The sequence below is a fragment of the Rhipicephalus microplus genome, chromosome X (assembly GCF_043290135.1).
Source record: "Rhipicephalus microplus isolate Deutch F79 chromosome X, USDA_Rmic, whole genome shotgun sequence".
Lineage (NCBI taxonomy): Eukaryota > Metazoa > Arthropoda > Arachnida > Ixodida > Ixodidae > Rhipicephalus > Rhipicephalus microplus.
In genome coordinates, this window is record NC_134710.1 from 403607671 (window position 1) to 403626475 (window position 18805).

The 18805-nt window shown below is 44.4% G+C and overlaps 2 protein-coding genes across 5 annotated transcripts in view; one reads left to right on the forward strand and one right to left on the reverse strand.

The window, feature by feature from the left end:
* LOC119161865 (zinc finger CCHC domain-containing protein 24) overlaps window positions 1-18805 on the forward strand; it is a 251549-nt gene that overhangs the window by 4149 nt on the left and 228595 nt on the right. The window lies entirely within an intron of this gene.
* LOC119160949 (sodium-coupled monocarboxylate transporter 2) overlaps window positions 14245-18805 on the reverse strand; it is a 77964-nt gene continuing 73403 nt past the window's right edge. For all 3 annotated transcript variants that reach the window (XR_012887556.1, XM_075880190.1, XM_075880191.1), the window contains 2 exons: window positions 17194-17321; window positions 14245-14447 (listed from right to left, as the gene is read on the reverse strand). Coding sequence is in view for 2 of the 3 variants with exons in the window: in XM_075880190.1 (XP_075736305.1) it covers window positions 14358-14447; window positions 17194-17321 (218 nt within the window). In the remaining variant the exon portion in view is untranslated. The remainder of the gene's footprint in view (window positions 14448-17193; window positions 17322-18805) is intronic.

The following is an 18805-nucleotide window of genomic DNA, read 5'->3' on the forward strand; positions in this document are numbered from 1 at the left end:
TTGTTTTTATTAGGTGGGCACGTTAATTTATGACTTCTACAGCTAAATCTTGAGTGTTTTAAACGTCTAAATTTACCGCCTCTCTAAAGTGTTCTGATGGCAACATTGATAATGTTCCAAGATGTCAGCGCTTTGGTGGTTATAGCCTTTTTGGTCCAGCTTTTCTTCTGAAGTCAATACATTGTCTCTATGCGTGAAGCCTGGGAAAGCGTGAAGCATGCAGTGTCAATGGGTCTGATTGGATTGGCTAGTTTGCTTCGATTAGACACAGAGACCCGGAGTTTGCTTTAGTTAACGCGCACGCTGCGAATCTTCATTGTTTACCTACGTAGGAGACACATCGCCCACAGGCACTACATTGCAGGTCAAGATCCAGTGCTCAATAATATATATATACGCGATGACCAGTGAACTGTTGTGCAGCGTGAGAAGTCGGCTTTTTCGATCAACTTGCTAGCAGACGCGGCCTTCGTCGGCGCTGTGTCTCGCGGACGAGGGCGTGCTGTTGTCTTGCGCGCTGGTAGTTGAGCCTTCATCGCAGAAAGAGCGTCCTAGTGAACGCGCTCTGTTTGCTCTCTCTCGCCACGTGGCGAGGGCTGAAATTGTGGCGGCCTCTCTCGCTCTCCGACAGCAGCAGCAAGCAGCAGTATACGAGCACGCCGGCACGCCCGTAGCCAGAATTTTTTTCGGGGGCTAATAAAGTCACCAAACTGTACACCACCCGCCGTGGTGTACAGCTTGGTGTTCTACTCCGAAGCTCAAGGGCACGGGTTCAATACTCGGCCACGGTGACCAGAAATGCATGAACACCCGTGTACTTATAGTTTTGGTGCGCGTCCAAAAGGCCTATGTGGTGAAAATAACGCAGAGTCCTCCATTACGGCGTGCCCCATAGTAATGTCACGTTTCGGTGCGTAAAAATGGATAACTTGACTGTTTGCCAACCTGCAGAGCTTCATGAGCCTACTCTGTGTGCGAATTCATGACTTGCGGGGCTCCTTCTGCGCCATCACTTAAACATCAAAGGCAAAAAAATGGATGTGTGCTAAAAACAATTTAAATTTGATAAAATCACTGGTACAAACTCTGTCAGGTTGCTTTTATAGTGCACAATAACAACAAGAATGCAAAATAAAGATGTAGCCAGTTCTTTGCTATGATTGTTTTTTATTTTGCGTTATAAAACGCACGTTATTTACCAACATGCCCGACTATACGCTTTTTCAGTGGTTGACGTGTCATAAATGAGTCTGACTCACATTCAATGTGTCCGAATCGCACACTGAGTGACCATTGCTTAGACTTCCGCCTTTTATCAAACCAGTGCACATCAAATAAATGTTAAGCGGAATTCCCTCAGAAATCTCGTTAGACAATATACGCCTCGGGGAAAAAAGAAGTGTGAGCATTCATGTGGAACCGTGTGCAGAGCGGAGCATACAATTCTCAAATTTCAAAGACTGTTTTACAGTTTGATTTTTGAGAGTGCCGCAGTGAAATTTGTGTTGGCCGGTACACATAAGTTACAAAACTCGTAAGCCCACACAATGAAACTAGAACGTTCTTATGTTGTCAACCACTTAACCTAATGCAGCGCTAAATAATTGATGCAATCATAAGGCCCTTTTGATTTAAGACATTGAATGAAGCTAAGACATGAATGTTTTTAAAAAAACAAAACAAACCAAACAAAACTGAAGAGTCTGACCAGAGCAAAAGCATTCGTTCAAATGTCTTGAGTCAAACATCGTTTGAGCGTTTTGACTCTTGCTGGTTAAACAACGTGATGCTACGCTATCATCGCTGCGTATATGTAGCCTACCCGTACTCGCATAACTTTTTTCGCCTGTCGTTATCATATGAACCCTAAACCACCCCGACGTCAAATACGAAAGAACAGTTTTCTTTCTCGCTTTCCCGATCCTTCCTAGAGGTGCTCTTTTCTCCTCACCACTTATTGAAAAACACACACATAAGACACGTGAACATTGTCAGCATTAGGCGTGAAGCCTAATACGATTTAGTCTTTCAAGCAACACGCTCTATTCTCTGCTTGAGCAGTCGAAAGCGCACTAAAGGAAGCTAAATCAGTTGATCAGTCGTGATGGTCGAGTATGTAAAGTGGTGCGACTGAACGTTAAAGCACGGTAGGAGACAATTTACGACAGATAATTATATGGAGTAACAAAGAAGACGCACGCTAAGTAAGTCATGTTAATGACTTTGCTGGCCTAAGGAAGTGCACTGAAGAAGCGGAAAACGTCACGAGAGAATATGGCGCTCATTTTTTTTTGTATTTTCAGTGTTTGTTTAGAGGTTCTTTTAGTTGTGCACACGAACTTTCTGGCACACGAACTTTCTGGCTGTTTGCGTTCATGAAGGCGAAGCTAAGGCCACTAAAAAGACGGGGATTCTGACTAAATGCTCATCATTTCGTCAACAGGGGCCAAATTTACATAACTTTTCTTTCTTAAGTACGTTTTCCCATCGCTCAGCCCGCTTCACTTGTTTTAGGTTGCGCATGATGATTGGCCGCGATGTTTTCTTCTGAAAATTGTCTATTTAGGATGCTCTTGTGAATACGGGCCCAGTTCCATTGCTTGTTTGAGTTTATCTCGGTTTAAGTAACAACACTTCTACTATATCATAGGTACAAATATGCACGCTTATTCCGCAATGAAACATCCCTGGTGCCCACGACATTGTGCTCCTGCTGATGCTAGCTGTTGGAAGCCGTAATGGTCCGACTATGCTTCTTTCACTTAAAAATGGATTTTTTTGCAGTTTTGACGAAACATTAAACATGCATTGTCATGGTGCCGGAGCAAAAGGCATGTTAATACACGTGCTACTACGCTCCTGACACCACAAGTGCAACAGGCGACAGCGGATCACTGCAAGAAATGAAAAAAAAAAAACATACACATGCCTGCATAATTTACATGTTTTGGCATAATCACAAATAACAACTATAGGGATGTTACTTCATAACAGCATAACAACGTCAATAAAGTGAATAGACACAAACGTAAAACTAAATATTTATAATAGATATACATAGATACACTCTTCTTTAATATTTGGAGACATACATTTTTGAGAATACAACAACAAATGAATAAATGAAAAGAGTGAGAATGACATGATATAGCACTCGAACAAAGCAAGTTATTTTCCGAAATATAGAGCTGACGGTCGTGTCTTCGAAATCTTGTGCATTGAATACCTTGAAACACAGTGCTTATTTACAGGGCCCGTAAACTACCCAGAGGTCGACATTCAGTTTTGGTGGAGCAATTATGCACGAGTGTAGAAGAACATGGAAACCTGAGAATGTTTTCGAAACGGTGCATTAATAGCGGAGTTAGACGCATTTCGTTATCGAAACCGTGACGGCCACATCTTTCGCTCTCTCCTGTGCTTCCCTCCGTTGGCATCCTTTCCCCCGCCATTTAGCCCTCTCAACGGGCGCCCCTCTCATTCCCCTCCCAATCTCGCGTGGCATACGTCATTGCTGAGGCACTGCTTGAAACACCATCTACTTCCGGTTGCCACAACTCCTGCCGTTGACTACGTCAGTTGCGTGCTTGTTGGAGAACTGTGGCTGCGTAATCGTGCCGGTATGAACCCTGTGTTGCTCGCACGCCTTCAAAGGATCGCCAACGCGATGGACCCGTACGGGTACACGCACTGTCCCACACGTGTGGCACGCACGCGGGCAAGACTTGCAAGAAGCAGCACGGACAGCTGGTTGAAGACTGAACAAAAGTCATAGGCTTTCGCTCGACCACTCACAGCATATTTGGCTCGGCGCGTCAGAGATGTGGCATGGCGCGTCCCGCGGAGGCCTGGAAGGCCCAAGAAGGAGGAGGGATCGTTTCTTGGAATTTTGTGGTGCGCCGGCGGCTTGTAGCACTGCCACGTGTAGAATCGTCGATCGCGGCAGCATTCAGTACACGATACGTGCGCTTACTGGAAATGCTTGAAAAATATCGGAGGTGGTTTACGGGCCCTTCAAGGCTTCGACACAGCGTAGCGTGGCTAGTACGCAATACTTATGGCTCCATTAGTACACATGGTGTGAGCATGCAACCAAAATATATATTTTTTTGTTCCGTGATACGAGAAAAAAAAACATTTGCAAGGCGTAGTCTCTGCTTATGCATAGTTAATCAAAATGCTGCGTGCTACATAAGGCAAACGCATTTAGTACGGTACGTTGCATGAATGCGCTTTACTCTGCGATGCAAATATGATGTACCGACCACGGAATTTTTCGTCCTATAGAAGTCCCTGTCGCAGTGCGTTGTCGCCCTATGCCAAGAACAACGTTAAGGCACACAGCTACTTTCGTGGACGCTGCTGCTTGCGTCATATATTTAACTATTATTGGGATAGTTCTCGAGCATTCTGGCAATGTACGTCCACTACCATACTGTCTGTACACAGTGAGCTACACGAAATCTTGCCATTCATATAAAAAAGTGCTTCTGTGCTAAGTGCATTGAGTGTTAAGAATGGGTACAAAAAATACTACTGTTTGGGTGAGCTTGCAGCAGAATGAGCATGCAAAGAAAGTGCTTGATAGCTTACAGAGCAGAGGCAAGTCCAAATGGGGCTTCAGGGTCGAAGTGTGTCTTTAAGGTGGTCGTTCCACTCAGGAAAAAAACAACTGCACCTATTGATTGCCAACACCCAATATTGTTAAGCTGCAGTAAACCAGGCGACGCCAGACTCATATAGATTCTTTTAGAATGAACTGGTATTCTACTCTCTCTCCTTCCCTAGCCATAGCCAAGAAACTTCACTTTCTTCACTTGAGGTATCTGGCAGCTCCCCACTTTGTTTTTTAACACGAAAGTGTTTCTTTCTGGGTTACACTAAAACGTCACTGATGTCATTTTTAGTTATGTTAGTGAAATGCAGGCGAATAGTTGACAAAAATAATTTATAAGAAAAAGATTCGTTGACTTTGATGACCTGTGAGTCGAACCTATCGATGTGTTGGTCCATAACAGTAGGTGCCTGGTGCACGACTGGTCAGTCAACGCATCTACCCGAGGAATTACCAACACGCCTTGTATTTCTCGCACCTTCAGCGTGGGTATAGATGCCAGTGGAAAGTGGATCCTGATTGCGCATTCACAGCTCTAGCTACGAACTCTGCCTCTCACCTTCCTGAAGGACTGTGTGGTGGTGTATACATAGGTGGAGTTATAGATTACAACACCAAATTCTGGTGGCCCGGTCGGTACATACTCGGCGTGAAAGAGTGTGCTTAGGGGGGGGGGGGGACAAAACCCTACAATAAGCACACATGAGTTTGCTTCTTGTAACTTTTTGTCTCGTCCTAAAACGCTGTTTTAAGTAGGTTACCTTATTACTGGAAAGCGTATGCCTTGCCACTTCTCTCATAAAACGACGACGCTTTGAATGAGTGCATATCCAGTGTCAGTGTTCATTATGTGCTGGGTGATGTCTTTTCGCGTGATTCATCATATGTTGCGTCCAGGAGTATTGTAAAAATTCAACTACCACAAAGCAATCATAACAATGCGTTTTTGTCATCGCGATGGAAAAGCCTGCACACGGTGCTCCCGTCGTTGTGTGCATGTTAATGGTAATATAGCTGCCAAACACCAATTGTCACTGTGTAACGTCTAATTAAAGAACACCACTCAAGCACTCGGTAGATATTGGTAACCAACAAAAGCTAAAACGTGTGGCCCCGGTGTTTAGCAGTGGCTTTAACCCGACGCTGCAAGGTCTTTCACAATTATTGGTTACATGTTCCTGCTTCCTAATGAAGATTAGACACACCTTTGTCTTGGATTTACCACAGTGTTTATTTGACATGCTGCTTAGTGTGGCTCGCATGATTGTGGTCACTGAGGATTGTAATGAGCAGTTAAATGCGTTTTGAAATGAGTTAATGACAGTGGTATTTCTCGAGCCACAGGTGGTCACAGATGTCGCAGCCGTAGTGAAAGTGCCACTGGAAAAAGTCCCGCCGAAAGCGGGCGTTCGGAACGTGCAACCACAGTCATCACTTTGACGCTGTTGTGCCCGCAACGGCGCTTATTTGGCGTGGCGTTGTCGGAAGCGTTTAACATCGCAAGCTAACTCGGTAGCGTGGTTTGCAGGATCAGCCTGCGCCTACACATGCCTTCCCGTTCGTGACTTAGCTTGGCTTGGAAGGCTGCCGGATCATTGGTGCGCAGTTGCTGCTTACACTCGCCCCCCGGGCCTGTTTTTGTGCCCGAACTGCACTATCGGCACAGCGAATGCCAGCTCTCTCAGGTTTCCGCGGTCGGCGCTCATCTAGAGTTGTTCGTGGCTTACCCATGTGGCAGCTTTCAGTAGTAACTGATGCGCGCGCGTACTGGACGCCCGGGCTACGACGGGAGTGACGACATCACTCTCAACGCAGCCAAAGGCGCGCTTGCTTGGGTACGACGCTGAGGACGAACAATGTAACTGATAGCACAGTCAATGCAGACCGCTCGTCACACCAATGCTGAAATGCGGAATGCTTTTTGTTTCTCCCAGCCATGTACAGCTTTCTCTGTAGAAATTAAATACTTCCTGGCACCACGTTTTACTTCCACGTTATACAGGTTCTTATGACAGTGACAGAGGGATCAACCATGTATTTTTTTCTTTGCTGAAAACTCGTTGCCACGCAGCGTTCTTGCATGCGAGACCGAACATCCGCAAAACTGTGAACATTCTTCCGAATCAGTCTATAATAGCATGAAATCCGCAAGCCGGGCGTATTTGATGGTCGAATGCACGGCAGAAATAATATTTACAATGGCTTAAAAAGAATCAAAATACAATATAGCGACTTCATTGTAACTTTTGTAACAGCCAATTGTGACAACTAGACTGCTACACAAGTGCTTCTGCGCAAAGAAGAGTAGGTTCTGGGCTAAAATAATGGAAGCTTTCATACACATATCAGGTCTGATCTAATATGTTAACGACAGTTGACCTTAGTTGTTACTGGGGCAAGTGTTGTTCATTAAGTTGGTACTGGCGTTGCACAAGCGAAATGTGTCGGTGAACATAAAATGCCTCTACGGGTGCAAAGGCACTTTCTTACAAAAGCGCCTTCGCTCTGTATGCGTAGTTGTAGCATCATATACTTATTCCTCAGAGGAATTCACCATAAAGATCTATCTATCTATCTATCTATCTATCTATCTATCTATCTATCTATCTATCTATCTATCTATCTATCTATCTATCTATCTATCTATCTATCTATCTATCTATCTATCTATCTATCTATCTATCTATCTATCTATCTATCTATCTATCTATCTATCTATCTATCTATCTATCTATCTGTTTGTCTGTCTGTCTGTCTGTCCGTCCTTCTGTCTGTCTGTCTGTCTGTCTGTCTGTCTGTCTGTCTGTCTGTCTGTCTGTCTGTCTGTCTGTCTGTCTGTCACAGACGAGCGCCTAAATAGGCGCTCAAAGAAAACCCGATGAAATGCTTAGTGATGCCACAGCGAGTTGAAGTGGCAAAAATATTCTAGCCTTTACCACAAGCTTTCGTTCTGCTACGCGCAGAGGAGAACCCTGGAAGCTTCGAGAACCCAGACGCCCGCGGATATAAGCACATGGCTATAGAGTGTCAGGGCAATGAGTGAGTAGGATGGTGAAGTTAACGAAGATGTGTTGTTCAAAGAGGTCATGTTTCAACGATGCTGCGCGGTCAGTCGATCCTGAGGATTCGAGAGATGACGTTGAGGGAGCAGTGAAATGTTTGGAATAGTGTCACCGAGGTGACATGTAACAGACCGACGACGTAACAGAACGTCGATAGGCACTAGAGTTTGGGATTGCGTTCTGGTACAGAAACATTCAAAATACCTTTCAAGATTTGTGAACTGGGTGCTTTTGGTGAATATTCAAGTTTTTTAGTGTTCTTCAATAATTTTTAATACATGATATTTCACTTGTACTGTGATTTGTTTGTTGCCGCTTTCTGAACACAGCCTAAGGTGTATTGCGAGTTTTATTGTGATTGATACCTGCCGAATCTGCATGTTTATGTGATGTTCGTGCTGCCTTAAAGGGACACTAAGTCAACTATCAGGTCAATGTTGATTGTTGAAATGGCGGTCCAGAAACATCGTAGTGTTCCTTCTGTGCCAAGGAAGGGCCTATTTTGAATTAAAATGACGTTTTAGTGCTCCGCATCAGGTTAGCGCACTTCAAATTACCCGCCTCAAGAAGCAGACCGACCGGACCATTTTACGTCATTGTTGCCATGCGCAACGTTGCCCGGCTTTATTGCGCTAGTAGCAGCAGACTGAAAGCAGTGGGAGCCACAGCAGCAACAAGGGCCATCGATGAATTTCCCGCTGTTGGCTTCGAGATTGCATACGCTTTTGTTTCAACTGCACCCCGCTAGATGGCACCACCTGTCCCGTGCAACCTCAGTTCAGACTGGCACGGTGGATGAACGTGTTATTTAGCGCTCCCGATCAACTGCGCAGATAAGTGGTTTTGCATGTTTTGAGCTTCGCCTTTTTAATTATTAAGGCAGCAGTTGATTGATTTGTGGAGTTTAACGTCCCAAAACCACCATATGATTATGAGAGACGCCGTAGTGGAGAGCTCCGGAAATTTTGACCACCTGGGGTTCTTTAACGTGCACCCAAATCTGAGCACACGGGCCTCGACATTTCCGCCTCCATCGGAAATGCAGCCGCCGCAGCCGGGATTTGAACCCGCGACCTGCGGGTCAGCAGCCGAGTACCTTAGCCACTAGACCACAGCGGCGGGGCTTAAGGCAGCAGTTAAAACCTTTGTAGCACCTATTACAATGTATGGCTTTTTCGGGGGTCAGACAACAGGTATTTACTAGTTTGTGTGTGTGTCTGGGTATGTGTTTGTTTCTTTGTGTTTCTTTCTTGCCACCCCGTGGGGGAGGTGCACGAACACTCAACACGCAAATTTTTGTAGTAGAACTTAGTCTTTCTCTTCTTCGTAGGGCAGGGTTCTTCATACACCGTGTTTTCTAAGTATAGAGTGAAACAATTCATACCGACAATTGGTGTCAGGAAGACATGGTCAAAAAGGCTGTAAAGTGTTCGGGTTGCGGGGTGTGTTTGAAAATGAACCCAAGTGCAGAAGCGAATGGAGAGGAAGCTGACACCAAATGTAGGCAATGTGAGATCAAGGAAAAAATGGAGAAAATGATGGTCGTAGAGTGAACTGCTGATGATAATCATCGAGATGGAAACTGCGTTGGCGGCAGAGCAAGAGAAAACGAGGGCTACGGGAGAAAGGCTGAGGTCTGCCGAGGAGGCACTAGCGAAGGTGAACAAAGGAGCAGCCAACAAAGAGAACAGTAGGGCACCGGCAACCAGAACGGCGGAGAAGAAAGAGCACGCAAGTTTTCAAAAAACCAGGTTCAGCAGGTTCAATGGTTGCAAGACCCAGCTTTAGCGAAGTAGTGGCGGGGCTGGGAGGCGAGAAAGCAGCCGGCGTCACAGGTGCAAGTAACCCCCAGGTGCAGGACGCTCGAACTGAAAAGTTACAGCACGTGATAATCGCCGGAGACTCAAATATTAATCGATGCGCAGAAGCAATCAAAGGAATAGTATGAGGTGACAAGAGGGTTGCAGTAGGGGTTGCAGTGGGGACCTGGAGGCAGTCACAAGGCAAGCAAACACAAAACTCAAAACTACAGCTGATGGACAAAATCTTGAGATAACTTCAGGCAGTTTAAACGATGTCCTAAATGAAGATATGGCAGGACTATCAACCACACTGGCGAAAGGGGTCGATGACATGCGCACCACTTTCTCTCTGGTACAGGTAGTGATACGCATGATACCAAAGGTACCGTTGCGTGACGGCAACCTGCAAAGAGCGGCTGTCAACGCAAACCAAGAGTTATGGCGGATGAGTCGAGAGAAAGACTTTGAGGTGGTGTAAATAAACAGAGAGGGGCATAGGGGGGTGGTTTTCAACGAGACAATTCATTTCGATAGGCGGCTAGGTCATGAGGTGGGTTGGCGACTTGCAGGACGCGCAGTAGTCTTTTTTGGGGGGGGGGGAGGGGGGAGGCACGCGTGCCCTTTGGGGTGCAGGATAACTAGTAACGAGGAAAACATTCAGGGAGACCCTTTGACAGGTGGCATGGACAGATAAGATTCCGAAGTGGCACCAATATCTAAGACAGCTAGAGTCCGGGGCAAAAATAGACGTAGTCACGAGGGCCGAGCCAATTCAGACGTAGGGTATCTTAACATGCAGGATGGCAGGAACACGCTGAATTGAGAATAGATAGAACAACCGATAAGGGAGGAGAGGCCGATGGTATACGGTTTTGTAGAAACACATCTTAGGGATATTGGAACAACCTCCTAACAATCCAGATTACGCGAGGGAATATTGTAACAGAAGGCAACAGAAAGGGGGAGGGTGGTATTGGGGTATTCATTCATAAAAGTACAGACTGGCAAATGGTCAAGCAGGAGTGCAAGGAACATTTATGTCTAAAAGGGAAAGTGGCGCAGCAATTCATGACACTCCTTGGTTTGGTGCATTTGTGGACGGGAGCAAAAACCAGAGAGCAAAACCAGGTAATGGTGGAGTGCATATCAAAGTAAATTGATGAATTAGGAGCAGAGTGCGAGTAAATATACTAGGAGATATGAATGCGCACATAGAAGATATAAATGGGTATACCTACCCAATAGGCAAAATGATCATGGATATGTGTGAAAGCCATGATTTGATCATTTGCAACAGTACTGAGAAGTGTGAAGAGCAAATAACGTGGGAGGTAGGAAGGCTGCAGTCGATGATAGATTACGCACTGATGTCAAATAGGTTGTATGATAGGCTCAGGGAATGAATGCACATAGATGAATGTTGCTCCAGAAGTCTGGGTAGTGATCACAAACGTATCAAGCTAAGTTTAGGAAGAGCAGTGAAAGTGGGAAGGGGACAAGGTGAGCAACTACAGGAAAATTTTTATTCAAAAAGGCAAATAGAAATAGGCACTAAACAAATTGAGAAAGTTATCACTCAGGATATTAAAACAGTGTGGACATAAATGAATCTAATTCAACTGAGTTGGAGCTTGCTGAGGCACGTAACAAGTCACCTCGAAAAAAAAAGACACAGACCCAAGAGTTGGTGGAATGTGGAAGTTAAGAAAGCCATGGCGAAATGCCAGGAAGCCTCTAGTAAACGCAGACATGCTAAGCACCAGGGGAAACCGACAGATGATGTTGTAAGAAAATGGGACATCTTTTTAAGCTGTAGAAGGGAAGCATCTCTTCTGACCAATGAAAAGATTAGAAGAAAGGGGGCTCAGTTGCTGGCAGAAGTACATAAAAAGGATAGAAAGGTAGCTGCGAAATTTTGGAACCATCTAAACTCCCTAAGAAGTCAGACAAGCTTAGAGCAGAGGTTTATAACTACAGCTCACGGTGCTAGGCTAGAAGAGCCGAAGCTGTTGAATATATAAGAGCAAGGGTGACAGGAAGATTTCAACAAAGAAGTGCCTTATGCACCGCAATACACAAGAATGAATGAAGTGGCACGATGGCTCCATTTTCACAACGAGAGTGGGAAAGGGCTAAGAAGAAGGTTCCTAGTAGTACATCAACAGGCCCAGATGGCATTCTGATTATGCTGATAAAGACATTGGGTCCGAAGTCTAAGCAAACTTTGAGAGAGACAGTGAGCAAAATAATAATCGATGGTGAAGTCCCTGACGAATGGAAACTTAGCAGGATGAGCATGATCTAAGAGGAAAGGGGGACAAAGCTGACATAAACAACTACCGTCCTATAAAAGGGACATCAGTAGTCTACAGGCTGGCAATGCAGATTATAAAAGAAAAACTGGAGGTATAGATAGAAGATGAGGGAGTGCTGGGGAACTGCAGAATGGGTTTCGGAAACACAGGAGGTTGAAAGACAATCTGTTCTCACTGACACAGTGCATTGAAATAGCAGAAAAGGAACACAGACTATCTGGCTAGCTATTTTGGATATCAAGGAAGCGTACCATAGCGTCGTTCAAGAGGACTTGTGGGGAATACTGAACAGACTAGGTGTGGAAAATGGAGTGACTAATCTTTTAAAGGATATCTATAAAGGTAACAAGGTAGTTATACAGTGGGAAAAACAGGTATCCAAGCCCACAAAGGTAAAATGGGGTCTTAGGCAGGGGTGTCCTCTGTCCCCCTTGTTATTCATGATGTAACTACAAGGATTAGAGGCCAAATTCAAGGAAAGTGTACTTGGCTTCAACCTTTATTTCGTCAAACATGAAAAACTGATTGAACAGGCACTACCAGCATTGATGTACGCAGATTATATAGTGCTAATGGCAGACAACAAGGAAAATTTGCAAAGATTGATGGACATCTGCGGTAATGAGGGAGAAAGGTTAATTTTCAGATTTAGTAAGGAAAAATCATCAGTCATGATTTTTAATAATAATGAAGGTCGTGAGCTTAGGATAAAGGAGGTCATGCTAGAGATAACAGATAAATACAAATATCTGGGCGTATGGATATGAAATGGGACCGAATACCTAAGGGAACACGAAATATGGGTGACTACTGAAGGTAAGAGAAATGCAGAAGTGATAAAAATTAGGGCACTGTGGAATTACAATAGGTATGATATCGTCAGAGGAATATGAAAAGAGGTCATGGTTCCTAGCCTGACGTTCGGCAATGCGGTCTTGTGCATGAGATCAGAAGTTCAAGCAATATTAGAAATTAAGCAACGAGGAATATATAAGCTTGCCTTAGGAGCTCACGGGAATACACCAAATCAGGGACTACAAGGTGATATGGGATGGACATCATTTGAGGGCAGGAAAGCTAGCAGCAAGATAAAATTTGAGAAGCGATTGAGAAAAATGGGGGAGCAGGGTTGGGCTATGAAGGTATTCAGATAGTCGTACATGAAGAATGTGGATACAAAATGGAGGAAGCGAACCAGAAAATTGACTGATAAATACTCAGAAAACAGCAGGGGGGCAAACCAAAAATAATTATCGGTTAAGAAGAAGGTGAAGGAAGCTGAGACCGATATGTGTAGAATTGGCATGATTAAGAAGTCCGCACTAAAGATCTATCGAACTTTTAAGCAGGAAATTGCCAAGGAAAGGATCTATGATAATACTCGGGGTAGTTTTCTACTGTTTGAGGCCAGGACATGAGTATTGCGAACCAAGACATATTGGGCCAAATACGAAGGGGTAAACACTGTATGCAGTGCATGCGGGGAGGAGGAGGAAATTGCCGAACCCTTGATAATGTTCTGTAAAGGGCTTCACCCTAGAAGGAGGTTATCTGATTGGTGGCTAAAGTCAAGGCACGAGTGAAAATTAAACCCTTCACTGCAAAGTACCAATCCTCATCCTCACTAGTTAAAGGAAAAAAATAATAAATCTAGTTTTTGGTTCATTAAGTATTACAGCTGGGTGGCGTTCCACCGCCCGATCTCAAAGGTACAGCCATATCATTGCGTCCATCCATCCATCCAACCACACGAAAAATTAATTTTTGAACCACTCGCGCCATTCCTCATAGTAACGTCCGGCGATTCTTTTTTTTATGAATGAAACAGAAACGAAAAAGCAGCATTTTATTGCGTCTCTTAATGCGCGGAACTTTCTATATATAGTGCTGTTAGATCGATTACTAGTGATTGATTGTAGGTGGTCCCACTGATGGCATCAGGATCATTTTAAAAATGTCCTACTTCGGCGCTTGTGTTCTTGTGCATTTAATTTAACTTCTCGCTAAGTAGAGCTCTCTTGTTGATAATATTGTTGTTTTAGATGTTGTCATACATTGAGATTTCACTCTGACGTAAATTGTGGTCTGATTTCAGTGTCCCTTTAACTTAGAATATATTTGTGCATGGTATACCAACTGTTCCCTATGACTCGGTCTCTGGACCACAACCGGCGTTGGCTGGCGCACTGATAGAACCAACCGTTGAATTGTTCATTCTTTTGTGGTGCATTTCATGGGGCCTGATATGTCAGCCCTTGGAATGGGGATTTTCTCGCCATTAAAAAGAACACTGACACCGATAATGAGGACAGGTGCTTCAGAACAGCATTCATACAAAATAATTGGTATACCTTGTTTACCAGAGAACTACTTTGGCTAAGCAATTACAGAAAAGAGAAAAGGGGTCGTAAATTCTTCGAAGTTGTCCCGCAAGATCAAGGAATCGAAAGCACTGTTGAAAAGGAGATTTTAATGGCCAAAACTAAGGCAAATGAAAATTCATTTATGTTGCGTTCGCGTTGATATCAGTAATGAAGCGTCACTTTTTACAAAAGTGTTACTTTCATACTTGGGTTTCTTTCGTCAATTTTTCGAGCTCTCCCTCGTCGATAGCGAGCTTCGGAACATCTTCTGAAATGCGGGATGTTCTTTCCTGAAAGAAAAATCAAGAAAAGCAATGGATAGTCGGCTTATACAGAACACAGAATATAAACAGTAGCCTGACGTTTCGCTAATGTTATTTGTCATAACATATAAGATTGGAACGTGTGTCTTATGCCCTGCTCTTAGACAACGTAATGTTTCTTGTTATCTCATCAGAGATAAAAAAACTCATCACTGACAGCACCAGATGACCTCTTACAGGTGTTAAATAGAGTAGTAAGACACGCAAGTTATTACAGGTGTTAAAGAGAGTAGTAAGGCACGTATACTTAGTTATATTTTTACAACCCGCAAGTTTACTTCCAAACAAATGTTTATCGTGCACAAAGAGTTAACTGACTATTCTCTTTGTGTATGAAGTAAATAAACGGGGATGAATGCCTTAAAACGGGTTCTTACTTACTTTTTGAGAAATTTACAAGTACATCAGAGGTGAAAATATATGTGGTTTTGCAACATCAAAAAGGTATAAATAAATGAACGAGGAAACTACGACTCATTTCGAAACACAAAATGTCATGGAATGAGATTGAGATATGAATAAATAATAAAGTATACGGCTTTTCGATCTGTTTGGGAATTCCTGCAGAATAAGACTTTTTTTGTTCTCTACCCTACTCATTGGCACCATGGGGCTTGGGCAGCCTTGTCACAAAAAGTAGTAAATAAACATTATTTTCTTATATTTTATAACAGGGGATACTCAATATAAGCTGACGTCAGGGAATAGGGGCCCACATTTAGCCAGTCTCGGTATTTGGCGGGCATATGCGGCTCGCTTGGAAATAGCTTTATAGAAGTTTTTTCAGATTTAGTTAATTTTTTGTGCTGTATATCGTCATTAGTAAAGTTTTATTGTATAGATTATGTTTTACTATAGATTATTCTCTTTTTTTACATTTCAGTACAGAAAATGCTTTTAATATTTGCTGACCGAAAAAGTAGAAACAAAGAAATTTCATTTATTCTCGCATAAATATAGTTCGTGTAAAATAGAACCAAAATCTCGTTTTGATGAAAGATCGGATTGTTCCAGCTTATTTTTTGTGCCATCAGTTGACTTCATACGACATCCCGCTCTGCGAACCACAATTTCACGAACTATAATAGAAATCACCTCAGGATTTGCGATTGGGAGATGATTTAGACTACAACCAAAAGTTCTGAAGATACCCGAAGTTTCGGAACGGACTTGGTTCCTTCCTCAGGGGTGACTGCGGAGGCTATGTAGCAGCCGCGTCTTGAAAGCACTGGTGGGGTGGCTATTGACCCTCTCTCTCTCTCTCTCTCTCTCTCGTTTTAGCGTGGAGCGTAGTCCGTGAGAAAACACGGGGGGAAGGGTTCCGAGAGAGCGGTTGATATTATGGGCTGTCCTCTGTATGTGCCACGACTAGAGTAACAACCTTTTCCTCCAGTTCGGCTCTCTTTCAAGGATGGCCGTCACTTCGAATTTTATTCTGTGATCCAACGTCTCAGCATGTTCAGCGACTGCGCTGCGCTGTCTGTAGAACTTCCGCACATCGTTGGCGTGTTGCTTCAGTCGTTCCGGTAGGTTTTTCATCTCGCTGATATACGACGAGGGACACTCTGCGCACGGAAATTTGTAAACGACATCGGGGCTCCTGTTCATTGTTGGCCGGTCTTTCGGGCGAGAGAGGAGGAGGCCCAGCGTACACAAAGGCACCTGCGCGATGCGAACCCCTTCTTTTTTTGAAGATCCGCGTGAACATCTCACTGGTTCCCTGAACGTTTGGGACCGGTATGCGTTTCGGAGGTCTGCCAATTAATGTTGATTGGAGTTTTCGTATCCCCTGTTGGTCTGGGTGGTGGGTGGTGGCTCAAATGAAGTTTTTTCGGTATTCGTATTTTATGAGATCCGCAATTACGCGGGCCTCTTCCTTTTTTCGCTCTGTGTCATGGGAGCATAAGTTGTTAGTCCTCTGGAGTAGCGTGGTCACAGCCGAGGCCTTGTGCCAGGCGGAGTGGGAAGAATTGAATTGAAGGTAGCGGCCAGTGTGCGTTGGCTTCCTATGAATGGAGAACTCCTTGCCGTCACGCTTTCTTGCCACCTGGACTTCGAGAAAGGGCAGGCAGCGGTCGCTTACACACTCGGTCACCAATTGTATGGCTGGGTGCACGGAAGCTAGGTGTTGTCTGAAGCTTTCAACTTCAGCCGTCTTAATGACGCAAAAGCAATCGTCCATATAACGCAGGAAAAGCTTGGGTCGCGGCGAGAAGGAGCCGAGTGCTTTCTCTTCTATGTACTCCATGGTTAGGTTTACCATCGTGGTTGGAGTCTAAACCATCTCCCAGTTTTACACCGAACCAGACAGACTTCTGTAGAATGTTTATTTTCAAGATTTGCGATGTATGATATTGCTCATGCTCTTGTTTTAACTATGTAGCCAACGCCCCACATCTGTCTTCTGCTAACTGATACAAATACAACTGATACAATACAAACAACTGACGACCGGCGGAACGGCTGGAAACAAGATTTTTTCCGAAGAGTGGGTTTGAGGGGCATGCTTATGGCAAGCAGAGGGGTTCGCCTGAAACGTGTTACGTCCGTTTCTTGGGAACAGACAGTTAAGGACGTGGGAAGGGGGCAAGAGTCGGGACTTTCGAAACCTCATCTACATTTTCGTTCGTGGGCATGCGTAGTTACAACAGCTTTGCACAGATTCGAAGAGTTGTTCGCTGGATTGCAAGTTTCACACGTAAAAAGTACGTACCGTTAACACTGGTGCACTGGGTATCTGCTCGTTGCGCTGGCTGCCTTGACGTCGCGTTGACTTTCTCCACGCCGTACGAAGAGTGTCGTCAACCAGGTGTTCGTGCATATCAGCAGTTTCTTGTCCTCCTGAAACAGGGCGCAGGCAAAAGTACTGAGAGGCGCAGCCGTTTGACTTCATTACGCGTTGTACCAGAACCTTATTACAGATGATTGATTGATATTGGGGTTTAATGTCTCAAAACCACCATATGATTGTTATTGATGCTGTAGTGGAGAGCGTCGGAAATTTTGACCACCTGGGATTCTTCAACGTGCACCCAAATCTGAGCACATGGGCCTACAGCATTTTCGCCTCCACCGAAAATGCAGCCGCTGACGCCGGAATTCGATGGCGTGACCTGCGGGTCAGCAGCCGAGTACGTTAGCCACTAGACCACCGCGGCAGGGCTTATTAACTATGAAGTAAATAGCTCACGAATCATACTGGAAAGATGAAGCTCCATGTAGAGAACGATAAATACAATTTTCAAAACGCAAATTTTTGGTATTATATGTAAGCAAATTTCCTGAATGATTGACCTCTTTCCGAAGCCCTTCACTGGCGACAATGTTGTGTTTGTGAGAAATATCGAGCTACAGCCATGTACAACAATAAAAGTGCATGGCATTTTGTACATCAGTTGCGGGAAGAACACGAGCCCGCACCAGTGGGTGCCCGTTTTAGACGGACGTCATGTGCTGGACGATCGGTGACTCCACCCACGATGAGGCCACCTTCGCTCAGAACAGAGATGTTTGGCGTCAGTTGTAGGTACTTGGCACTCATCAAAGCGAATTACGAAAGTCGTTAGAGCATGTAAAAGCTACACGTCATGCGTTTTGGTTGCGTTTGCGATGAACGGTTGCAGCGAGCATTGGTAGTCTGGTACCTGAAAACGGGATTCTGCTGTGAGCGACTGCTACAAAGAAACATCCGGGGGCACTATGCAGGATCGGCCGAGTTTTGCCTGAGTTTTGTGAAACTCTGATCTTCCCTACACCCCCTTATGAACTAGCCAACAGTACGAAAACGTCAAATTTACCACACAGCGCGCAGCGTTTCATTGGTTATGATTATAGAGTTTCCTATTATACACTAGAGGGAACTCTGGCGCTAGTGTCTATGGAAGCTGCAACGCACGGTGCTTCAGCGAGCATGGGAATGATGGGTAGTACACACATTTGTGTAATATTCGTACTTGTGGCCTGCTTTTGGCTCCGTGTGTGTTCGTGTGGCTTAGAGCTTTTTTTTTTCACGAAACAAAAATCAAGAAATGTTCAGCGATTACGCTTCACCACCTTATTCTTTTAGAATTGCCTTTCCAAATCAGGTCACAAAATTCAAAAGAGTTCAATCTTTTTTTTTTCATTTCAAAACAAAACCGAAACACAGCAATAAATGAAGCCGCAAGTACGATTCGCCGCCCGCAAGTACGAAGACTAGGCAAGTGTGTACTACGCATCATTCCCATGTTCGCTGAAAGATCGCGGCGACACAGGCCCCTCTAGTTAACTTTAAGAAACTCTATGGTTACGATGAAACCAGTCAGCGTCAAGGACGGTAGACAAAA